The following is a 25,446-nucleotide window of genomic DNA, read 5'->3' on the forward strand; positions in this document are numbered from 1 at the left end:
CATAGAAATCGAGAGCGAATAATCTAATTGTTTTAGTATAAATCTAGTAGTCGTCCAACACTATCTAAATCCTCTTCACAGACACCTCGAAAACCCCAAGAAGCAGCCGTTATTTGGTTAGCAAGGGTACACTGCTACGCTACTCAGTATCTATCACAGAATAGATAGTGAGTAGCGTAGCCAATCAAAGAACGGCATTCGTGATAGAACGCTAGTAGATAGACCTTATCACGGTTTTTGACGCCATCTTGCCGGGCAGGCAAAGCGGTCAGAAATTAAAGTGTTTGCATGGGAATTGGATGGCAAACAACTTCTTCAAAAATAGAATCTTAAACAATTTGTGAATCGCAGGGAACTGGCAAAATATGTTCCCAAAAACCGGGTTTCATTATATCGAGGCTCTTTTCCATATATTTACTAAGGGGTGTAGCGTCCATATAAGACATACACGCACGTACGCGCGTGAGTACAAGCTGATGTCAAGATTTCAAAATTTCTTGGGGGAACTTGCGCCCAGACCCTCCTAGTTTAGAGCGCCTTCGGCGCTCAAAATTTAACAAATTAACGTCAGTTTTTTATGCATCTGTCCCGTTATTGATCATGAATTTCGTCATAAATTTGTCAAAGTAGCTTTGGATCCGGCTTTGGATCTACGAGGCGATAGCCGATTGGATCCGCAGGCTATTTTGACAATGCTATGACGAAATTCATTGTCAATAACAGGACAGACGCATTAAAAACTGAGGTTAATTTGCTTTTTCGATAACAATTGTCAAATTGTCCCCTCTCGCTCGTTGACGCATCGCATAAATTATAGATTCATTTGTCTGTCCGCTTATCAACAATGAAAATTAGCCAATGAGCGCGCAAGGATTTCTGCAGTTATCGCAAATTTTCTTCTTGTGCGTACACCTTCAAACCCCCCCCCCCCCCCCCTGTTACTATTACTGGGATGAAGAATATCGTTCTTTGTACTGAGGAAGGTTTCACTGTATTATGTAGAGGATTGTATTCAGCAAGTTTGAATGATGTACATGTACCTTGGCTAGAAGACGCCCAGTTCATTTTTCTAATTTTCCATACGTTTGTCTGAGGTTCGCGGGAAAAAAAAAATAGACAAATGTATGGCAAATTAATAATTAACTGAGCCTCTTCTAGCCCCTGCTACGTCCTTCAAATTTGGTGAATACAATCTGCTACCTGATATGGCAAAGTTGCGATTCCTGAGGTGTGCAAAATCAATATATATTGACGGTCGATAGAACTGTACGGGCTGTAAAACAATTTACCTCGCCATTCAGGCCGGATACAGGGAGGGGGAGACTCTCACGTCCAAGGGTCGGGGATGCTCGTCGAAAAAAATGGAAGGAGACCGATCTGGGCGTGGGTCAAGCTGTTATAATTCACCCCTAAAACACTTTCGTGCCTGATCGGTCCAGACCATCAACAGTTTCACGGCGTTCAGTGCAGCAAAGATCCCCCCCGGATGAAATGCAAGACTGGTTTACCCCTCTGAAACCTTCACAAGATGCAACTTACGGACCGTGTGTGAACCGACAGACTGGACGGCCTTAGAAGATTAATGCGGTTTACGTTTTCAAGTGCTTATCAGTGGCTTAACAAAGTTGTCCAGAAGATGGTGATTGAAATAATCCTTATGTAATCCTAGAATTCAACGTACTGGTGGTTTAACCCTTTAAACTGAAAATTTCATAAAAATGGCCGTTTTTAACCGTTAAATTAGTTGTTTGGCTGTCATGACGCTAAATGGGCCTTAGTTTCGCTTAAAAACCTATCTTTTGACCAAAAAGATAGTATTTCGAAATGTACAATACTATAATTTGGTGCATGCGCAAAAGCCAAAATTTTACCAATTTTTCAATTCGCTACGTCAGAATGCCGTCGATAGCCAAAACCACCTGTTGTGCGGATAGATCGATCCCAGCTCGACCATCTGCATACCAAGAATATCTGGTGACATTTCAATTGATGAAATCACATGTGGTACAAAGAGCACGACCATTAAGGACCATTAAGTACGCATATATGCGTAACCAGGATGAAAAGGGTTAGTGAACTCACATACTTTCTCACTTACCCTCTTCTTATGCCGACTAAAAAAAGATCACTTGCTCTGTCCCCTTTGTGCACTAACTATACAGGCCAACAATTAGACCAGAAGCAAAACACCAAAGCCGTTGTTAAAGAATGTTTATTTGCTTTCACTTAACGTACACTTTTTTTAGAAAAAAAAAAAAAAAACTTCAGTCCTAAAACAATCATAATTATATTGGTTACACTAAGTAAACGGACGTGTGAAATTTTGCCTCGATTGGACACAAATGACTAGGTGCAAAATTAATAATCTTGCTACTTTTCCCTCAAAGAGCGTTTGTGTGGGTGTGGGTGGGTGTACAGGGGAGGGGGTGCACAATCAGGATGAGTACAGTAAGAGACACGAATATAAACATTGTGCAGTACGTTAATCTGCACTGGACTATTTTGCATAGCTGCTTGAATAAGATGGTATGGGTATCAGCATCCACTTGACACATTTCTGGGTAATGTGAAATACAGTTGAGGCTCTCACAAGTAAGCAACTTGGAAATTCCAAAATAGAGCTGGTTGCTAACAAGGTTGAGCTCTCAAAAACAACCAAACACTGAGACTGGTCGCTTATCAGAGGTTTTAGAGTAAAGCTTTCTAGCTCAGTCTCAGGGTAACAGTCTTTCTCCAGCAGCAAATCAATTCATCTTGAAATTTAATTTGAGATACTTGTCAACAAACATTATTAGGCAATGTTATATCATAGTAAATGTGATCAAGTGGTGTATACTTTACTGAAGCGTTGACGTGCATGAATTATCAGAATCATTGTGCGGTCACTTGAACGAGGTGAAAAACAAAGGAAATGACCAGTTGGCATTTCCAAAAGGTGGCTTCAACAGTTTCACAATAGTGGTAGTTAGGGGCTTACTTTTTGGGGGAGCAGGGAGGGAACTAAAGATGATGGTCACAAGGACATTTCAGACTGTATTATCTTAGCTGTACCAACAGATTCGGTAAAGTGCAAATGATCTTGGCATTTTTGGTAAACTGGTATACGATAAATTGAAATGCTTTTCACATTGCAGGGGTGGAATATTGTGAGGATGTTTTTTGTTTCAATATCAATTTACGGCCAGTATTGAGTCTCCATCACAGAAGGGACTAAATCATGACAACTGCAGCACCTGTAGAATGTAAAAAAAACAACACCAAACAAACAAAGATCAGTAGGTTTATTAAGTCAGCATATATAAAAAAAATGTCGGAGAAGGCTGTCGCATAGGTCAATAGATGACTTATCTTTTATGTTTTTGCTAGATTAACAGTCCTTGCATTGAACAAAGTATTTATTTTAATGTGGCGACGCTACAGAGTTATAACCTTATCGTTTTAAGACGGAATCCACCAGAAATTCAAGTAACAAGTGGACAAAAACCTAGTACCAATATTATTTACATCGTATTGCAAACGTCTGTAAGACTGTATTAAATATCTTCTCAAAAAAATCATTTCTAGCAACACCATACGTCGAAAACAAATGTTGAACTTTCTATATACTTTATATATACTTTCTACTGTAACTTTGGTTGAAACATTTCTATAAATTTCATTGTTTAAATTTCGCTAACCTCTAAACAATAACCCTTAAGCAGCGTTATTAAAGTTTTCAGTTGCAAAAAAAAAAAAAAAAAAAAAAAAAGTCAGCATATGTAACAAACAAAACTGACGACCCAAAAATGGAGTTTACAACTCAAAATGTGTTAAACAGCCCCATCACATTCTTGAAATGTTTATAAAAAGACTCTTTACATCTCAAACTGGTAGGAGACCAGCTGGCTGGATTCAGAACTACGAGCCCCTAGACACTCGCTCGATAATCAATTCAACTGTCTGAGCTTAAAGTGGCTCCCTATAGTTTTACGATCGCATGCACGCTGAGGACGAAAGCAAGTAATCTGCGTGCGCTCGAAGGAAAACGTCAGTGTTTTTCGATATTTTAGTACGTCAACATAAGCACAACAAGCAAAACTGACAGTGAACTTTCTCGCGTTTCCTTCAGTGAAATTTCGTAAAACTTGGCAGATTGGTAGTAAATATTTTACTTTAGTTGGAGCTCGTTTTTCAGGGAAATCTATAGGTCCAGTTTTTTTTGCAGTGGTAAAAGAAGTAAATCTGCAAAAATCGAAAAACCTGCCCATACAAACCCTACTTTTTTCGTGTTTAAAATTCTTGTCCCGCAGGAAGTGATATGCTGTGAAAATTTTGGAAGATTTCACCGAAGGAAATTCAAGAAAATCGCAAGTAAAGCCATAAAAAAGTAAAAAAAAACATTTGTTTGGGTATTTCTAATTCAGGACTAAAACCAATACTTTTAACAGAGATGATAGTAAAACACTATTTAATCATTGCTTATTACATGTAATTAGCTTGAGAGGACTGGGTGTCAATATGAATGCAAAACCGGCATTCAAAACATAACACTTGCGCACGCAACGCCATAAATGATTACCCTATGGAGCCACCTTAAATGTATACAGAGACTCATAGCAAGCTAGGTCAGTCACTACAGGGTTCATATAAGACATGGGTCTTGAACACTGCTAGGATCAGCAATGTTGAAAGCCTACTTGTCATAAATGACGAAAGATGGAAAAATCCCTTTTCTCGCAATTATTTTGTATTTTTGCTTCACTGCTTACAATAGAAATAACACCCAACCTGAACCATGCCAAAAGCAGGACATCAGTGCCACACTTGGTGCTGGCTGGATAGCACAGTATTTCCTCACTCTGTCAACAGTTTTCCAATAAACTACCTAAAAAGAAAATATTTTGATGCTTAAATCACCACAAAAAGGTTGCCACATTACTCAGCAGCAACAATAATTATCAAGCCTTTACGAACGTAACTCATTAACAAGGCAAGGAGCAAAAACTTATTACGTTGAGAAAATACTCCTTAGCTTAGAACATTCCGAGCACGAATCACGAGAAGAACACGTCGATCTATTAACAAAATGATTCCTTTCGAGAAGACGATTACTCACACATCAACGACGAAAATGAAAAGTGCCGGTCAGCCTGCGAAGAACGTTTGCAATTCCGTCACAACGGTTACTGGAACGCCACGCACAACTGATATCCATCGCACAAATACACTGCAGAATAATTCTATATGGAGTTCAACAGCAATGGAACTTTCAGCATCCACGGTCTACAAGTTCTTTGCTAGATGGTACACGTCATGAGTATCCACAATGGGATAAACAGTGTTTACTAAAAGATCACTTTCAGTGAAGAGACTTAAAAATTAGAGACATTTAACGAGGTTTTATTTCCTCCAAAAAATTCTTGTTTGCCATTCTATAATATGCACACGCCATGTTGGTAAATAATGAACTACTACAAACTACGATTCACAACTTCTATCATGTGCTCCATCATACGAAAAAGCTAAAACACATAACAAAAATTCCCAACAATTTCATTCCTAAAAGCAATCAAACAGTCTTAACTTATGAGTTTTACAGTTCTGATCCAGTAATTTGATTTAACCTTACATTAACTTAAAAAGAAAAAAAAAATGTGTCCATAAAAAGTTGCATTACAAGAAAAAGTCACGATAACGTCATTTGCAAAATTTAACGTAAAAATGATAGTTTCAACCGCACGATCCACCATGAGACGTTCGGCAAGACATACAGGAACTGCAAAACCGACCGCACGACGAAAGCTACTCGGTCCGTCAACGGCTCGGGTATTCCAGACGCTTAATACCTAAGAAAAAAAAGAAACCTAATGGAAAATCTACAAAATGGATCACAGAGTCTAAATACATTACGGATGTTTGTTCAATTGCAGCTTGAGCAATAATAGATTTCCAAAAAATTCCCGTTGAAGGCAAATGATTTGTTTAATTCAGTAACTACGATTCTTTTCACACTGAATACAAGGGAAATTTGGACAATTGAATAATTCCCAGTGGTGATCTACCCTGTATCATCAATAAAACCAACACAGAGGCTGCCAGTGCAGCTTTAACTGAAGATGTAACTCGTAACAAATGATGTTGCATTTGTTGATCTTATCGTTGATAAAGGAGAAATCACCTGAAGGGAATTGACACTCACAGTTCAAAGGTAAAAAAAATTCATACCTGCGACCTCCATATCCATCACGAGGAGCTGGGTAACCTTCATAAGCTCCAGTATACCTGAGGGGAAAATTCAACTGGTTTGTAAGGGTTCTTCACCACTAGGTGAAGAACCCTTTACACAGTAAATTTTGTACAATACTACTAAAAATAATGACATATTTTATCTCCACCAATTTTTCATCTCACTAAGAGTGTCAAAACTTAAAAATCCACCTATCATTTGCATCACATACAAAATCTAACACTTCCTGTTTACAGTAAAACAACCTTATTAGTAAAGGGTCTTGATAGCACAAGTGTTGTAAATATTTTTAAAAACACAACAACGCTTTTCAGTCTTCGGAACATGTTTCGATGTTTCAAACATCATCATCAGCCATAATGAATATATAAGGTTTACAGGAAGATCATTCTCATAGACAGAGCCTACAAAATTAACAACACTACTCAGGGCTTTCAAAATGACATCAAAAACCTTTCCGTTATTTTGAAACGTAATTTGTTTCCGAGTTGGCTTATTGACACGTCGGTTAAGGGTTATCTCAAAAAGATCAAAACCACAGAACAGGATGTAGATACTGCAACATCTGACACATCCAAATGCCATTTTTATAAACTACCATATATTGGTTTTTATTCTACCTACACAGGGTAGAAAATTTCATCTATTATTAATAAGTATTGCCAAGATTTAAATGTAAAAGTTATATTCTCTCCTTTCAAACTTAGCAGTATGTGTAGTCCTAAAGATTTTATTCCTGAGTCTCTTAAATCACTTGTTGTGTACCAGTTTACGTGTGCGAGCTGTGGAGCTCGTTATATTGGTGAAACCAATAGGCATTTTCACACACGTGTTAATGAACATCTTTTTCGGGACAAAAATTCCCATGTTTTTAAACATCTCAATTGTTCTAAGCACTGTCGAGACAATTGTGATGCCTCCAGTTTTAAAATTATTGATTTTGCTAAGACTTTCTCACAACTTAAAATGAAGGAGAGCTTTCATATCGAACAGTTAAATCCAGAACTCAACAAACAAGTTGAGCATGTCAATTTATTGTTACACTTTTAAATGTATCTATTTCAGCTTAGTGTTTTTTCACTATTGTTCTTTTCAAAATTTTATTGGTTAGTTTAAATAAGTTTGCATTTTATGTTAATTTAAATTTATAAAGGCTCATTGTATAGGCTGTTACATATATAATAACGATCTTTCTGTAAACCTTATATATTCATTATGGCTGATGATGTTTGAAACATCGAAACATGTTCCAAAAACTGAAAAGCGTTGTTGTGTTTTTAAAAATATTTAAAACCTTATTAGTGTTTTCTTCTAAAATTAGTTGAGAGATCTGCTAGTTTTGACCCTTGTAACAAGGTAAAGCAATGGCATTGGTGATGTTTGCCGAGGCTTGGTGGAATTTGGTAGTGCTTAAATCACCACACACACTTGTAACATGTTACTGGTGACAGATATTTTGCAAAATAAAACACATTTGCCAAATGCAGATGGGCCCTGAAGGTCACACAACTGTCTCACGGCTGGTACCTACAGATACAAGTCCCACTGTGCATACATGTACAATTTGCTTACAAATGAAAAAAGGCAATTTGTTTTCAGCACATATACCTAGGGGGAGATCTTCCAGGACTTCGGCTTCTGTATGAATAGCCACCATAGCCATAATAGTCTCTGCTAGGAGCAGGGCGTCGGTCCATATAGGGGTCATAGTAAGTTCGAGGTGGGGGTCGCTCATACGGACCCCGTCTCGGAGGTCCATAGTCATATCCTCGATAGTCACGACGGTAGTCATCATACCTACATGAAACAAATAAAGACACAAATAACACACCGAGACTTAACTCAATGAAATAAGAGCTGGAAAGTCAGGCTTGCAATGTAAATGTTCATCAACAAGAACAAGACAGATTGTAAAGGCTGTCAATGAAAGGAAGTAAATTACTATAATTATGTGCAAAACAGGTACAAAAGGCAAGTAATAGCTTAAAATTAAAATTTTGGCAAAAGTTTGATTTTTTTTTTATTCCCTCCAACCTCACTTTGTTCAAAATTACTTTTTTTTAATACAAGGATTAACATTCAAGGGACACAGTCGGCTGGCACACATGCGCATTAGATACTATTTCATAGCTAATTTGTATATCCCGGAGACACAATCCATACTGTTTTTACCCTTATTAAATCCATTTTGAAATCACTGGTTATCCTTGCAATCTGATTGGCTCTCAGTGGTGCAATTTATTCACGAATTGCACTTTTTTTCCCTCCAAATCGCATCTTTTTCTCAGCCAATGAGAATGGGACAGTAAAACAAAACAAGCAGTCAGATTTCAAAGTTAGTTTAAGGTAATCAATAAAATTTCAGCAAAAGGAAGGGCAAAAAGCCATTGTGTGTTGAATTTTGCAACTACTATATTTGCCAAACCTTTGCTATTGTTGTTTTTCCAAAAAAAAAAAACGAATTTAACTAATTACAGTTTCTGAATGACGATTATATAAGCTCCTTTAGGTTAAAGACCTACTTTAATGGAAGTTTCCAACTTTCAGTGTCCTTTTAGACGAATATTTTGGCAATTTTTTCTTCAACATCTGCTCAAGATCCGTATAATACCGAGTCCAGTAAAACATAAAGAAATGAAAACAACACAACAACAAATTCAGAGCCACCTCAAAAAGGTAGATGTTTCCAGGTTAACGGTAGTTTCAAACGAAGCAACACAAGAGCTCAACTCTGTTGCTATAAATAAACAACAGTCAAAACTACACAACAGTGAATGAACGAAAGAGTTACAAAGCTGGTGGTAGTCCCGCCATCTTGAAAATATCTTGAAATAAATGGCACCGCAAGAACTTGACAAGGTCTTGAGTATTGAGTTCTACACCAAGTTCACAAAAAGAAACAGAGATGATAACGAGCTGGAATCCCTAGAGTGCCATTGAACGGGTATTTGAAAGAGAAAAACTATCCAGTGGACATCGTGCACTCGAAGGAGTTTCACAAGTCAAAAGAAATTCATCGCAGAATTACACCAGCTGCACCTTCAAATTCCTTCTCCAAAGACAACTAGAAGTCTCGGCCTCAACCACAGAGGAAAGGAAAACCTCCTATCATTGATTCAGATTGAACTTTTATGCATGAGGTAGACTGTTTTTGTTCTGACTTCAGAACTGCTTGTCCTTTGTTATGCTCGAATGAGTTTTCATCACATGACATCGTTTTGCATACTGAATGATATGTAAAGCCATTTCCAGTTCCGCTATTTTTAACAAACCGGCTACTGGAACAATACACCAAAATCTAAAATCTAAGGCGATAAAATTGTGCGATTTCAAAATGGATCTAATAAAGTGGCAATTGAACTTTGTGTCGTGCAATTTTGGTCTGAAATCATACTTGTGATTTCAAATCGAACTCGCGCTGCGCGCTTGTTCGATTTTGAAATCACGCATATGATTTCAGACCAAATTGCACTTCACTCAGCTCAATTAGCATTATAAATACGATAAAATAATATCATAGGAGGAGCAAAAGCAAACTCAAAAACAGGTTTTTCAGTAAACGATTGAAAATCAAGCAAAACACTGCAAAGCGGATTTCTAGATGTACTCAACACATATCTTTGATTTCAGGTTGAGGTGAACTCTTTTCAAAGTGAGAAAACTAGTGTCCAGGTCAGCGCTGTCCCACAGCTGACTGTGTCCCTTAAAGATACAAACATTAACACTTTGATACTGATACTGATACTGTTTGATACTAATAGTGATACTAGATGCTCACCTCCTTCTCTTTGGACAATCTTTTGCCCTGTGTAAATAAATAGTCAAGGGCACATGTTAGTGTGAATTCTACAAGTTAAAAGGATCGATTCTTTCTGAAGTTGTGCAAGAGTCTTGAAGCCAACTCTGAACCACACGCAACAAGTTATATCCCCTCGAGTGTGACAGGGATAATTCATGACATAACATGGGTCTTTTATCATGCAGTGAGAGTTCTATCACATTTTAATCGATTTTCTCTTTAATAATTGTTTTAGATGAAAGGAGCTTTATTTGAAATCTTTATGTACCATTTCTTGATGATGAAATTGCCACTGTCAAAATGGCTGGTATTCTGGGCTCTATTTTGCAAAAAGTGTAAGATGATGAAAGGGTTGCAAAGACAGACAAATTTCATGTACAGGGCACACACTGTACAATGTACTTACCAGTGTCCATGTTTGCCACACTGAAAACATTCATCTTCAGACGGCTTTCCCTTACTTTTAGCATACTGTAAACAAATTTGAAAACACTGTAAGTGTAAATTAAAACAGGTGAATTACAGTACCGCTCAAAAGTAAGTTACCACCTTCTTGCGAGACGAGATTCTCGTCTCACGAGACGAGAATCTCGTCTCGAGAGACGAGACTCTCATCTCGAGAGATGAGACTTTCGTCTCGCGAGACGAGAGTCTCATCTCGCAAGAGCTTTAAAAAACTGTAAGTACGGCTGCCTGAACTTCTCGCGAGATTTTAATAGCCTATTGTAAAGCAAACAATGCAGCAACAACACAGCAAAACTTTGCGCAATCTGACGAAGCTTCGCTTGCGAGCGCCGGCACTGGATTTCCCATGTTTACCACGTTCATAAAAGGTGTAACTCCGGAAATTTTCAACCCACATGGTTTGAGAATGGTATCTGTGAATATATACACTGCAAATTTTTCAGTTTTCAATCGAAAACATATCATTCATGACTTCCACGGTGTCCAGACCTGTACGCTGAAATTGCTTCTAATTGCTGGGCGATACCAGTGGCTTCTTTCACCAAATGAACGCGGCGATTTGTGAAGTCATTAACTTCACTTCAGTATGTTGTAAACACTATTAATGTGAACATTGTAAGTATAGTATTGTAAGAATAATAAGTTTCATCTAGTACAATAGTTAATGTTTAGCTCTGTAAGTAGTTATTCCCAAGTAGTATCTAGTACTGTAATCATTTATTCTGTGTTCTGTAAGGCAATAACATTAAACAAAAAACAAAAAAACAAAAAAAAACTTCACTTCAGTAGAAAGGTGATGTATACATGAAAGAAAGGTTAAGAGTGACATGTTTAAAAGCAAACACAGACCGTTCAGGAACATTCTTGGCCTTCAAGCAGTTCACAATTTTCATAACCATGTTTCGATCGCTGATTGACCTGCGTTGCTAACTTTGCAGTTAAGTGAGTTCTGTGACACAGCTTATCTCGCAGCATTTGCTATTAAAAACTCCTATAAAGCCATTTCATTTTTTAAACGCTTCTCTTTGTTTGTAGGGTTCTCCGAAAGCCTTTTATCAATTGCTGTACATGTAGGCGAGTTCAACATCAACACAACTAATTAATTTTGACCAAAAGATCGCATCTTTCCATCAATCGCTCAACAGACTTTGTCTCTCTTGGTGAACGCGTTTAACAAGGAAATTAAGATCAACATAACTTTCAGTATTCAAACTGACGTCTGCTGCGTTCCATTTCACGTTCCAATTCTTTGAACACTTCTACCACGTGCGTTTGTTATTTTAGCAAAGAACGCGTGCATAAAGTCAAAGTCACGTTTTCGATTTGTTATGTAATCAAAAATTCACTTCCTTTCTCGCTGTCAGACGAAACATGTACAGATTTACCGAAGTTCTCTTTCCGGTGGTTAATATTTCGATTTTTAAGATTGATTACATTCAATTTTATGGATGAAAACAACGGTTTTACGATTCAAAAGCGAGTTCAAAGGACATGCACACTTATGCAAATTCACTGCGTTACTGACTAAAAATAATCCGTAAATTATTGACACTTTACTCATCGATTACTCAAGCACTTTCACCAATGTCTTGATTTGAGAATAAAAAGCAATGTTTCCATTCAGTTTCTTCATTTGCTATGATAGTATTGGGTCTTACGAAGCAAGTTTCCACTTAAAAGCTGTTGTTCATATTTACGCAAAGTCAACACGCTGCATTGAAATAATTAAAGCGACCGCCGAACTCAAGTTTCGGCGAACGTCTTTGACGTTCGTTTTTCATCACTTTCACTTAAGTTTTTCGCTTGTAAGTTAAAGCTGGCTCCCTTGAAGTGGCGTGTGAAACAAGAGCCTGCAAAACCAGATGTCCTCACGGGGTAAACTTCACCGCGTTGCGAGAATTTAATCACTTTCTCGCAAGGTAATTGCTTGTAATTCATTCCAAAATATATGCTTCAATGGTTCTCGTGAGACGAAAGTCTCGTCTCTTAAGACGAGACTCTCGTCTCGCAAGGCGAGAGTCTCGTCTTGTGAGAAACAAGACGAGAGGTGGTAACTTACTTTTGAGCGGTACTGTATGCAAGGGTCAGTCGCGGTGTGCTTAACCCAGAATCCTATACATTGATGTTCAAATCCTATGTTTTAATTTTAAACAAAGCTGTTTCAAGTTCTTACCGCTATGTTAATATAAATAGCCAAAAACATAGCCTCCCACCAGCTGGAATTCTTAACAAATTTACTTGTTTGTTCTAATTATATTACTCAAAAATACTTAGACATTGTTCATGATATTATTCAAGCGTTATCATTATTTAACTCTGTTTTATTCTGGTCTCACCTGTACTTGAATATGAGTTCCACTAAATTCTGAATCATCTAAGTTATCAACAGCTTCTTTTGCACCTTTCTCACCCACCATGTGCTGAGAAATTTACATACAAAATAATTACAATTCATTTTTTTTTTCTGTTGCAAAGGGCCTCTAAGTATAAATGGCAGCTGGTAAGGACATAAGAACATAAGAACACCATACTGGTGTTAAAAGGTGTTGAAACCCAGGTTTGAAACTGGAGGGAAAGCTTTAATACTTATTGAGCCAGCTGTAATTTTACTAGAAAACAAAGACTAGTGGTACGGTATAGTACTCTTTAAGTTACAAAGGCCAGAAAAGCTAGCATCCCCGTTAAACAACCTGCTCAGTTTACTCTACGCTACATTCCTGATATTGTAGTCCTTTGGTTGCAAGTTTCTCCTCCAATACTTAGTTTATAAATACATGTAGCAAATAAAATCGATGCTACTATTTGTTTATTTTGTATTTACTCATTTATCTATTTAGTTACATTTAAGGGTAGATCAAATAAACTGATTAAGCGCAGGGATATGTAACGTTCTTCATAACAAATTGCTTTGTTCCAAACCCATACAAACAGTGTCTTGCAAATATTAATGGCTAGTTGTAGCTTGCTATTGTGAGGGAATATATCCGAAAGACTTACCACAAATGCAAAGTTTTTGACGATGTCACACTGTGATACTTTTCCATATTTGTCAAACAGCTCCTTCAGAGATGCTCGCCTGCACTGATCGGGAAGATTGCCGACATACAACTTGACTTCTTTTTCATCTTCCTCTCCGTCTTTCTCTGTCTTTTTATCGTCGCTACTTTCTTCTTTAGCATCCGACGTCGCAGCGTCATTGTTTTCTGTACTCTCTTCCTTCTCTTGATTAACCTCTGTGAGTTCGTCCTTCGCGTCTTCACTAGCCATATCCTAAAAATACACCAAGTTCTTCTGCTAAAGCAATGACAAGATGGCGGCTCTCGTGCTTGGAACAAGCTGTCCCGTCTGTCCTTGCGCGCAGTGTAAAATCCGGAAAAGACTGAGACCAAGTGAAAGTAACGCCTTGAAGAATTTACACTTTTCGATCCACAGAATGGCGCTGGATGAGTGTGTTTTGTATTTGGATGAGAAGTACGCTAAGCTTCCTGATAGCAAGGAAATCAATGACATCCAAACGGCTGTAGAAGAAGCGATTTCTTCGTTGCTCAAAAGTGTCGCTGCCAGAGACGTCAGATTTGCTAGCAAATTCACACGTTCTGGTAGCTTTTACGAAGGAACCAAAATTATGCAACCCGATGAATTCGATTTCATGGTATGGCTTTCCGGACTCTCGGAAATTTGTGAGATAATTTACATGGGCAGATCGAAGCGTCATATTTTGATGAAAGTTCTGTCACACAACGAAGATGATGTCGTGCATTTGTGGTCAGAATTCTTTGAAGAAGTTTCTGTTAATACAGATCTTCCTTACCATGCAAGTTCGAATGAACGCACTTTTCGCTGTTTAGACGGTAGCACGATCAAGCAGAAGTTTTATTCGTTGTTAAGAGAGGCATTTAAATCGATTACCTGGCCTTCGAATCTAAAACTCTTGACTTCGACTGGTCTCGCCTTTGATCGGATAGGGTTGAGTGGAGCTATGCAAGCCTCTGCGTCAGAAAAATTAGATCTTGTTTGGAAAGATCATTTAAAGGTGTCAGTCGATTTAGCATTGGCCATAGAATGCAAAGGATGGCCTTTACTATCGGGGATATTTGATAGCCTCATAGACGAAGGACATCCGGCCTTCTCTGTCAAAACTGAGATCAAGAGGGCTGGCTTTCATGTTGTACCAAAGCTTGGAGCTATTTGGAGAATTTCATGGTCTAAAGCAGAGGCAGCTTTACTGAAATACATCTTCAGTGAAAACGAACAAATTGCTGTCAGCTACCGTGTGGCAAAGCTCATAAATGAGACTCACTTTGTTGAAGCCAGTGGTAATGCAGATGCAGCTGCACACATGCCCATTAGATTATGCGACAGCTTCTCCCTGAAGCATTTGCTGATGTTTCTTGTCATATCAAATTCATCATACTTCAGAAAAAGCTGTGGAGAAATACTTGTGGATCTTCTTCAAAATTTGCACGATGGTATGACCACTGGAAACTGCCCACTGGTTTTTCTTGCCGGTTCCAGCAGCTTGAAAAGCGGACCCGCTCTTCAGTGTTATGCCGTGGCGTTGAAAAAGAGTATTAATGTTCTACTCAACATGCAGGAGACTGTAGCCTCTCAGGTAGCAAGGACATGTGAAGATTTCTATAATGACAAAATATCGGTTGTTTTGCCTAAGCCACCGAGAAACATTAGAAGTTATAAAATAACAAAGTTGTAATCGAGGTCGTAGCAGATGTAGCTCTTTCACCACCAGTAGCCCAAGTCACACCTATAACTTGAGAGGCTCTGCTCATAATCTCTTTATTCCCAGACCACTCTCTGAGGCCGGAAAACGTTGCCTGCACTATCGAGGTGCTACACTATGGAACAGCCTTCCAACTACAACCAAAACCCAGACCACTCTTACTGGCTTTAAAGAATCCTTGCCGACATAGCAATCGCTATTTGTTATAATTTTAATGATGTTTTACTTAGAACTTAATAGCTTTTATTATAAATATGATAAGTAGTAGTACTAGTTTTAGTATTGGTGTTGGTATTGGTATTAGTATAAGTTGTATAAGTTGTATTAGTAGAAATAGTGCTCGTGGTAGATTACTTATAAATTGTAACTTTTATATCTAGGTTAGACATGGCTCAATGGAAGAACATATTTTGTATGATGAATTTGATACCGTGTATAAATAAAGCTTATGATGATGATGATGATGTCACCACTGCGTGAGAGGATCCCAAGGAAAGGAGAAAGAGTCTGGGATCAAGGTTGCGTTTCTGCGAACGTCGTTATGCGATCGTTATTATGAAACAAGGTTAACAAAAGAGTTTATATAGGAACGTAGCCAACGTATTCAGCGCCTGGAATATGGAAAAAAAATGCAATGAAAGCGCCTTCCCCCCTTCACTTATGCATTTCTTATGTTGCTGTGGAGTTTGAGGCCGTTTTAAAACGTTTTCAATGAGTTTTTACTGACCTGCTTTCCTCTTGTCAAACAAATTGTAAAGGTAGTGCAGTTGGGCCGCAAACGCTGGGTTACGTGAAAAGATCGTCATTCCTTGTAGAAATTAGAGCCAAGGAACTCGTAAATACCACTTCGAAAATACACAGTGACTTATTCGCTAAGACTATAATTGATCACAGTGATTAATACTGCTGTAAGGTAAGAATATCTCTAACAAGTCAACAAACCTGGCTTCGGTGTGTATCCCCCATACATATTAGAGGGACGGTGTTTCAGCCAGCAGCACCTTCTTGTCGTGGAGAGATCATTGGCCGTTTCTGATCCTGTTTCATCTGCTTGGAACACTTTTTCTTCTGGTATTCTAAAACTGCAAATGGGTTTATTAACATTAACCGTTAGTTCTCGTGAAAAGTACTTCTGGTCCAATTCTTGACCCTAGACTTGGTTTCCCCAGCAAGCAGCTTTTCTTTCCTTCCGTTGGCTAGCGCTTCGTTTCCTTTCGGTTTTTCCCGTATCGTGTTTCATTGTTCGGGTTATGACCGCCTTGACGACCATTTTGACATTTTAGGAGCCAAAAACTCGGGCTTTGTTTTTGTGTCGATGGACTTTACTTCAAGCGAATTAACTGGGTATGTTGATTTTATGGAGTTTTAAGTAATCGATTATCAATGTGCCAAAATTTGTGAGGCTTTTTGATATTGTAAATAATTCTCATCTTGCCCTTTTCTAAGTGCCGAAGATCCAAAAATATTCTCTTCATCAAGCTAAAAATAAATTTTCACAGCAATCAACTGTTAGTTTTGCGTTTGAAGGCTCACGCACACTAACCGTCAGATCAAATCTTCAACATATCATTTTCCTCTAAATTTGCATAACAGCTTTACAAAGATACGACCTTTCCCCAGTATGTATGCCTTTTATCATAAGCTAAGCTTATGCGGTTCTTACACTTAAGGATGTTTGATTCGCGCCCAAAGTGTTCCCTCGTACAGATTATGTTTAAAACATTTAGTAAGGTAAAGATCAACTTTAAAATGGGGTGGAGAAACCGGGCTTGTTTTCGAGATAAGGCGCATTGAAGACTATACGTTTTAAGGAACTTTCGTTATTTTAACATGACCTTAGTTCACAACTATCAGCAATAAAAGAAGCTACACTAGGACTAGTAAAATACTAAAATTTTCGCTTCGGTGACTTAACATTCGAGTTTGCTAAGAATAAAAGCCTCACATGCCTAACTTTTTTCTCTTTGCTTCATCTTTCGTGAGTTTCTCTTCACATCTTGAGAGCCTGCTACGCAGCTTGTCTGCTCTATAGTTTGGGGACGTTTCATTTTCTTAAAAAGTTAGATATCTTCCCCACCCCAGAGACAAATTACCATATTGTACTACTAATCGTATCTATAACAAAATTCTTGATCGTGATTGGTTCTCTGCGTGCCTATTTGCAATTACTCCCTGAATTGTGCTCTATCCGCTCGGTCCAGTTACTATTATTAATAAGTTTTTGTTGCTTGTTCAATAACAAGTTCAATATTGAATAAATTAATTTCTAATAGCATGAATGGTAGTTCGTATAGTGTGATCGTCCGGGTGAGTGTAGTTCTGAAAAGAACTGTTGTTGGTGACTAGGGACTTTAAGCAGCGGGAACGCGGACGGCGACGGGGACGCCGAAACCTGTGAGAAGGCTGGGGAGAGAAGGCCGTTGTGGCGGGAATTCACAAACATTAAGCAGCACCGTCGGAAACCACGGTTTCCGCACTGTCAAGCTTATTGACATTATTCGTCCTCTGTTTATCAGGATGAACTAGGATGACTTCATTGAAAGAAGTTCGCAATCAACTCTTGATAATCACGATGAAGGTGTGTTAAACGATGACGAACTTCTACTCCTGTACGATTTAAACCGGTCGAATGATCTCGACCAACCTTATGGTTGAAGACGACGAGTCCCGGTCCCAATTTCGCTTCCACAAACGCAACTTGCCCCTTCTCGCTGAGCTGTGCAATGAAGTAAATGAACTTATTATCAGCAGATGTTAAATCAGACTGGCGCGACAAATCCGTGTGCCGACTGATAAAGATCTAAGTAAACCACTAATCTTACGACTGAAAATGGAAACAGCTACGCAAGTTTTAATGGTGTCTACCCTTCTAAATATGTTAGAATTTCCCCATAATGAGCCATTTGACATTTGAGTACTTCTTGAAAGGAAAAATTTCGATTGAAATTCGTGTAAGTTGTCTTTATTTGCATAAGCTTTCAAAAAGATATTTCACGGTACTCACATGTTCGCCGACTGGCTTGAGTTCGCTTCAGATTTCTCGACGTTTCGTTAAAATGAAATATCTCACATAACAAGAGAAGACAAGCATTAAAGTTCCTCGAAATTAGTAACACGGGTTATTTAGCGTTGACACAGCAGAGGAAACGAAAGCGAAAACTCACGTTTTCAGACAACGCGAAATGAGCTTCACTCACGTCGGGCCCGAACGCAGAACGTCAACTTGTTTCCCGCCAGTCATGCGCAGTGGACCTTTTGGCTTCTCCCTGATCTTATGGCGTTCCCGTCGCCGTCCGCGTTGTCGTTGCTTAAAGTCCCTACTGACGTTTCGACAACCTGAGCGGAAGTCATCTTTAGAGTCAAGTGAATAGTGTTTGTCAGTCGATGATGTTATAAGTATGTTCGTTGAACGTGATTGGTCAGTATAGCCATGATGGTATTGGCGGAAAGACTCTTGTAAAGTTTGTCATCAGTCATTGGTGGGTTTCGATCCGTCTGTTGTTAGTCAAGTAGGTCGGTTTTTGGTCCGTGTATTGTTAAGTCGGTCTGTTAGAAGTCCGTTTGTCGGTTTCGTTTCCGTCACGGATAAGTCGTTTGTAAGGCGCCGGTAGTTGTTGACATCTATTAAGAGGCGTTTGCTCTAGGTTAGTGTACCAGCTTTCCAGAGTCAGTCGTTGAAAATAGGTTGTACTGTAGGTTTAGCACTGAGCAGAGTCCCAGTCAATGTTGTGGTTTGTCAGTTGATGATGTACAGCAATGTGATTGTTGGCATCACCATTTCTCGTGGCTCGTTTGTGTTCAGTCAGTCTTGTGTTAAGGTTTCTGCCAGTCTCACCAATGTAGGAAGCCTGGCAGTCGGAGCATTTGATCTTGTAAACTGCCCCCTGTCTTTTGTAAGGTTCGTCTCTGTCTGTCACGTTGGTCAAACCATTTTCAAACCATTTACCAACCATGAATGATGCATGCCAGCCGGAACAATGATGTGTGGTATTATGAAGGTACGAGTGATGCTAAAAATCGTGTGAGTGCAAGTGACTACATGGTGCAACACTTCTAAACTCATTTCATACTAGATTTCAAGCCAGTTAACGTGATTCCTCGGAAATAAAAGTTGCCGAACATTTTTTTTTTTATACTTTTCCTGAATGTTCCCTACCAAGCGTGGTTTCGAAAAACGCAATGAGGATAGGTCACCATGCTCGCTTGAGAGACATGATGGGCTAATCTTACCCCAGCTTTACCTAACCACGCCCGTTATTTCGTCAGTTCACGTTAAATTTTATGGTAACTGAAAACAAAGGTTATTAAAGCAGTACTCGAAAAAAATCTTGATAGGTAGGAAGTCCGGCTCGGTCACAAGGAACAATATAAAATATCATTTATGGAAAAATCACACAATTCTAAACGACATTGACTCAAAACGTTCCTCGAATCGTTGTTTTCGGCTCATAATTCGCATCCTCGAGTAACGGTTTTGTTCATGTAACACTCCAAAAGCACATGGTTTTTATTATCACACACCTCATGTGAGTCACACTAAATATATATCATCTAACCACGACTTCGTGTAAGTCGCACGGGATATAACATCTCCCCCTTTTTGCAGTTGTCTACACAGTCCACATACAATAAAATAATAACACAGGATAGCAAAATCCAATTCAATGTTCCAGAGTCTTTGAATCAATCAGAACCAAAGTCTTGAGACTTAATGTGACTAATTAATGTTTAAAAATAGTGGGTTAGTAGGTTAGTATGCTCATAACAAAATATCAAAGTTTATCTAATTAATACTGCAGTTCAACTCAATTGCATATTCTAAATGTTTCTGGTGTCCGATCAAAATTAATGTAAACATGTCACGTGACGTAATCAGTCAAATAAGCAGGTCGACGTCGCTCTCGTCTAGGCCTAGATGACTGTACTCTGGGAGTAGGAGAGCTGGAAGTAGAACCTTCTTCTGTCTGAACTGTAGGAAGCTCTTCCAACTGTTGGTTGGCATGCCCTAATGATCCGTTTGCAACAGTCTCTTCAGCAGAATCACTTTGTTCAGGGATGGCTTGGACTGGACTGCTGGACTGGACTGTGCTTGGATTGCCAGAATTCATAAGTAGTGTTTCTCTCCAATCCTCACTATCTTCTCCTTTGGCACCTTCCTCATGCATGATAGCATTAGCCAATTTAAACTGGCTTGAATCTCGGGTTATCTCACGACCATCTGTAACTCGCCTTGCCATGATCGTCGAACCACTAATTCTGATAACTGTGTAGAAGATAGGCTCATAGGCGGTCGACCATTTATTCACCTTCTTTTGTCTAAGTAGGACATAGTCTCCCACGCAGAAGTTGTGTTCTTTGATATTCACGCCATCGCGTCTCATCTTCTCTTTATATACTCGGTCTTTCTCATCGATCAGCTCATCCTGCTCACTTCTTTCTCTTGGTACTGTGTGATCAAGTTTGGTCCTAATAGGCCTATTCGACATAGCTTGGTATGGAGTAACCCCAGTGGCAGGGTGAGGTGTGTCCCTATATGCCATCAACATATCACAGACAGCCATATTCCTGTCAAGTCCAGTTTTTCCCTGGAGGTGGGCGATTTGTTCCGTCTTGTTTAACACTTGCATAAACCGTTCCACCTGGCCGTTGGCTCGGGGGTGTTCTGGTGTCACACGATGATGATCAAAACCCTCTTCTTTTGCAAAGGTTGCAAACTCTTTCGAATTAAATGGCGGACCATTGTCAGACTGCACTCGTTTGGGTACACCGTGATGAGCAAACATTTTCTTCAACTTCTCTTTAGTCGGCTTCACTGCTGTTGAGGACACCACCTCTACTTCCGGGTATCGGGTTCTTTGATCAATTGCTACCAAGTTGTAATGACCGTCTGGGTAAGGTCCTCCGAAATCGATTGAAATCTCTTCCCAAGGTTCCTTCGGGATCACCGATGGTTTGATAGGTTCTTGTCTGCGATCTTTGGTAGTAACTTGACAGTCAAAACAATGACCTATCATTTGGTCAATCCAATGTGCTGTGCACGCGTGGGTTCGAATCCCATCCTCGTCGCCAATGTAACACTCCAAAAGCACATGGTTTTTATTATCACACACTTCATGTGAGTCACACTAAATATATATCATCTAACCACGACTTCGTGTAAGTCGCACGGGATATAACAGTTCACTCTTTTAACTACATCTTTTATTCCTTGCGAACAATTTTTCTTAATTCTTTAACCTAAAGCGGATAGTTTGTACACCAAACTTATGCAATGTCACCATGTTTGTTTAAGAGAAAACGAGCATTTATTTCGTCGTCGACCTTAGCTTGAGGAAAAAGTCTCGCGTTGTGTGTATGCACGTGCTCATGTGCGCGCGCTCATGACGCGAAAATCGTGCGCAGTATACAGATTCGCAATGCAAATCTGAGGAATCAACTGAAGGTGGCTAGTAATAGTTTCAGCACTTCTACTTTGATGAATCAATGTAACCTCGTTACAATAACGACATCAAACAATTCCAAGAGACGATAATTTAATTTCGCAAGTTACGATAGCAACGTTTCGACCGCTCTTCGGTCATTATCAAGCAGGATGTAAGAAGTAAAATTTGCATGGATATATATAGCTACAAAGAGGTAAGAATGTGTGAAAATTATTAATGAAGTAAAAATATGTAAAAAGTATGTAAAAGAATTTACAAAGTAGTGCTTAAAACAATAAAAAACATGTAAAACTAATTTTAAAAAAAAGATTATTTAAAAACTTTCGCACGAATAGAGTCAGATTGTACATTGAGGCTTGGTCTCAGTTCGTGAATAAAAAACATTTCAAAAATAAGACAGTCAAACTTGGTTGTACATTTCTTTAAAATCGAAAAGTTATTAGTAAGATCTTTAGGGGCCAAAGAATGTTCCTCGCGAAAATGTTTTCCAATTGATGACGATGGGTTTTTGTGCTCATCGACGCGTTGGTGCAAGTGCCGGCGCGTAAAACCAACATAACCTGCATCGCACAGGTCACATTTAAAATGGTACACAAGGGACTGTTGGTCAACGACCGGCGGCTTGACTTCACGTGATTTCAGGTCTCGCTCAATCTTGTGGCTGATGAAAACAGGTTGGATGATGGTGTTTGTTTTCATGCTAAGATCTTTCAGTTGCGTGCGAAGAAAATCAGCTGAAGCTTGGTCTTTAAATGGTAGGACAATCCGAACGGGCTCTGGACTGTTGTTGTCAGTCGGTGAAGGAACAGGTTGCTCAGAAACTTTGATGGCAATGAAGCGTGTTATGGTTGAATTAATTAAGTCATCTGGGTATTCAAGACGGGAGAACAACAACTTGAGACGATCGCATTCTTCGGAGAAGTAGGTCCAGTTAGAAGAAAGTCGAAACGCACGATCCAGCATAGTTTTTAGTAGGCCGCGTTTATAACGATCGTCAACATGACTCTTGTAGTGTAACAAGAGACCAGAGTTTGTGGGCTTCACATAAACCTTTGTCTCAACGTGGTTGGATTTGTTGAGCAATTGCGTTCCAAGGAAAGGAAGCATGCGGTCATTTTCTATCTCCATTGTGAACTTAATAGAGGAGTGGCAATCGTTCAGAGTCTCCAGAAAGTTGTTGGCTGATGCTTGGTTAGGCATGATGGTCAGTGTGTCGTCGACATACCTTCTGTAGTAGCTGGGCATCTTTCCTTCACGATCCAGGGTTTCCTCAATGCTACACATAAAGACATTGGCGAGCAGGGGTCCAAGCGGGGAGCCCATGGCGACACCGTCGGTTTGTTCATAAAGTTGACCGTTAAACAGGAAAACTTTATCTTTTGTTGCCCCTTCTAGGAGATGGATTAAGTCCTGTTTGCTGAGATTAAGGTGATGCGTTTAATTTTTTTTTTAATTAGTTTTACATGTTTTTTATTGTTTTAAGCACTACTTTGTAAATTCTTTTACATACTTTTTACATATTTTTACTTCATTAATAATTTTCACACATTCTTACTTCTTTGTAGCTATATATATCTATGCAAATTTTACTTCTTACATCCTGCTTGATAATGACCGAAGAGCGGTCGAAACGTCGCAAACTTTTACCGTTTATTTTTATAGTCAAATGTTTTAAAAAACCCTTACTGATACGATAGCAACGGCTTTTAAACTCTTGTCTGGTGTAAAAGCAATTACTTACAACTCAAAAACGAGCTACTCGGTGAGCCCTATTTTTGTTATCGAATTGTTATCAACATGTGATGATCCAACTTGACACAAAACTTAATAGAATTGTGGATGCGCTTGAGAGCCAACTTAAAATTTCTAAAGCTTAAAGTTTTCCCACTATTTTATTTAAACTCGGCCAAAAGTTACATTTGAACGGCGGAGCTAATCACACTGAATTCTGGAATAAAACATGAACCTCGCACGGGGCAGTCGATCAAAGCCGAAATTAAGGGTGCTTTTAACGTTTTGTACTGTTTCTATGGTAGCCTTTTCTGTCTAGAATACGGGCATATAAATAAGCCCCATAACTAGTGTAAAAATGAATAAGAATTTTATTTTATGTTATTGTTTATGGCTGTAGCCAGAAAAAAAAAATGACTGCGGCAATGCCCAGGTTAATTTTTCTTCCTAGGTATAAAAATTATAAAACAACTGATCACTGAGATTACAGTTGAGAGGGACAAACAGCCGTCCTTTGAAACAATATACAATTTCAGTTCACTCTAAAACGCCATGGTAGAAAAGAATAATTTTTACTGGAAACTGAAGAAAAAAAAGAACATCCGTATGGTTACAGTATGTCGGTCGGAAAGTGTTGGAACTGCAGAAAGTACGACAAATAACATAAAGTTCTAGCCCGTGCTAGCTTTTGATAAACATAAATAAAGCACAAACTTGAAATAATCACTAGTGAGCCGTATATAAGTCAGTGAAAGAGAGGAAAACACATCAGTATCTTCTATAAGCAAGCTCAATTTATGCGGCGTGCGGATTTGTTGAAACACTCTTTCTCTGCACGGATCATAATGCAAGCAACTGCTTGACCGCAAGAACTGTGAAGGACCTGATGAAAGCTCGCAACACCCAGCACCCAGAAAAATGTTAGTGACAACCCAAAACCCGAGTTCGAACTAAACCTGCGGCGTTTTAATTTGTGTCCAGTGTACAAAGAAAAGTAAATGCGACTAGGATCCTATCAAAAGACGTGATAGCTTGGCTGGTTTGTTGACCCATGGATTTCAGACCATGTGATGATATTGTTGAGAATTGTAAATGATTATAACATTGTCGGTGTTTAGTCTAGCTATTATTAAACGAGATGCCTATTTCTGATGAAATTTAGCATGAAAATGATTTGCTCTGTCGTTACATTGCAGAGTGATTAGAGAAAAACGGTAAGAACCATGTCGTCATTTCCGTTTTAGCGTCAGATACCAGCTAATTGCTAGAAGAGGTCTGTTCTAACTTGGTTCTTGGACGCAAAGAGACTCGGCTACGAGGATGTGCTGGATTACATTATAATTAATGGAATTTCTTCGGTTTTACTCAATTTTCTTAAACGGCTGGGTTAGGCGAATGGCTGAGGGGGACTTAAGCACCCCCTCTACCACTCTTGGTCCAATCCCTGAACTCAACCTCGTTCCCAGGGCCATTCCCTCGGATCGGCGTTGAACTCTAGGAGAGAGGAGAAAGACTCTCCCTTCTCGAACCTGGGTTCAACTCTTTTAAAGCGCGCGGAGAAAGGAGAGTTTAGGGACTGGATAATACTCCTCCACGTCTGTGAAATTTAAAACCCCTCATAACAATGGAAGAGTTAGCGGGTGCTTACCATTTGGCAGAATAAACCGATTGGGATGACCGTTAAACAATGTAAGGGCTTGTCCAAAATTGCAAATTGTACTAACGCCGCGTTAGTGCAATTATTATTTGCAATTGGATTTCCCGTAATTGTTTTCGGCTGACGGGAGACTGGAAACTGGAAAATTTAGCAAATGGTAAGGAAATTTCCGCCATTCCGTCCCGAACGGAAAAAGAGGACTACCTCTGGAGGCAGTCTACAATTTCAGAACGGATTTTCCAAAAAATCACTGTTCCATTTGACTTTCAACCGCAATTTTCGGATATTTTTTTTAACTAAATGGTAAGCACCCAGTGACTCCCAGGTATGCGGAACAAACAAGAAATCACGTGGTTAGGCTCTGATTGCGCCCGAGTTGCAGATTGG

At 39.0% G+C, this 25,446-nt stretch overlaps 3 protein-coding genes across 5 annotated transcripts; 1 reads left to right on the plus strand and 2 right to left on the minus strand.

Moving 5' to 3' along the window:
* Window positions 1–3,752: 3,752 nt before the first annotated feature.
* LOC145484804 (uncharacterized) lies at window positions 3,753–13,827 on the minus strand. Of its 3 annotated transcripts, none has more exons than XM_081463443.1 (7): window positions 13,488–13,827; window positions 12,827–12,910; window positions 10,432–10,496; window positions 10,005–10,031; window positions 7,835–8,023; window positions 6,205–6,261; window positions 3,753–4,864 (listed from the first exon to the last, which is right to left on the minus strand). In XM_081463443.1, exons 1-7 carry the CDS (start codon window positions 13,755–13,757, stop codon window positions 4,861–4,863), a joined length of 696 nt encoding a protein of 231 aa, XP_081319569.1. In that variant the 5' UTR covers window positions 13,758–13,827; the 3' UTR covers window positions 3,753–4,860. The 3 variants fall into 3 exon arrangements, with proteins under 3 accessions (XP_081319569.1, XP_081319567.1, XP_081319566.1); XM_081463441.1 differs by lacking the exon at window positions 3,753–4,864 and adding an exon at window positions 5,368–5,825; XM_081463440.1 differs by lacking the exon at window positions 3,753–4,864 and having other exon boundaries at window positions 5,368–6,261.
* Window positions 13,801–15,683, plus strand: LOC145484744 (cyclic GMP-AMP synthase-like receptor 1). The gene has a single exon (XM_081463378.1). It carries the CDS (start codon window positions 13,801–13,803, stop codon window positions 15,199–15,201), a length of 1,401 nt encoding a protein of 466 aa, XP_081319504.1. The 3' UTR covers window positions 15,202–15,683.
* Window positions 15,684–21,775: 6,092 nt separating this feature from the next.
* Window positions 21,776–23,172, minus strand: LOC145484783 (uncharacterized). The gene has a single exon (XM_081463419.1). It carries the CDS (start codon window positions 22,992–22,994, stop codon window positions 21,981–21,983), a length of 1,014 nt encoding a protein of 337 aa, XP_081319545.1. The 5' UTR covers window positions 22,995–23,172; the 3' UTR covers window positions 21,776–21,980.
* Between the last annotated feature and the right edge of the window lie 2,274 nt (window positions 23,173–25,446).

This window comes from Orbicella franksi, chromosome 4, assembly GCF_964199315.1.
Source record: "Orbicella franksi chromosome 4, jaOrbFran1.1, whole genome shotgun sequence".
In the NCBI taxonomy this organism is placed as follows: domain Eukaryota; kingdom Metazoa; phylum Cnidaria; class Anthozoa; order Scleractinia; family Merulinidae; genus Orbicella; species Orbicella franksi.

Coding starts and splice junctions, on each gene's coding strand:
- LOC145484804 (XM_081463440.1), bottom strand. CDS start 13,757: ATGGCTAGTGAAGACGCGAAGGACGAACTCACAGAGGTTAATCAAGAG. Junction 12,911..13,487: donor TCAAAAACTTTGCATTTGTG/GTAAGTCTTTCG, acceptor TAAATTTCTCAG/CACATGGTGGGTGAGAAAGG. Junction 10,032..10,431: donor TGTGGCAAACATGGACACTG/GTAAGTACATTG, acceptor TTATTTACACAG/GGCAAAAGATTGTCCAAAGA.
- LOC145484744 (XM_081463378.1), top strand. CDS start 13,801: ATGGCGGCTCTCGTGCTTGGAACAAGCTGTCCCGTCTGTCCTTGCGCG.
- LOC145484783 (XM_081463419.1), bottom strand. CDS start 22,994: ATGGGCTCCCCGCTTGGACCCCTGCTCGCCAATGTCTTTATGTGTAGC.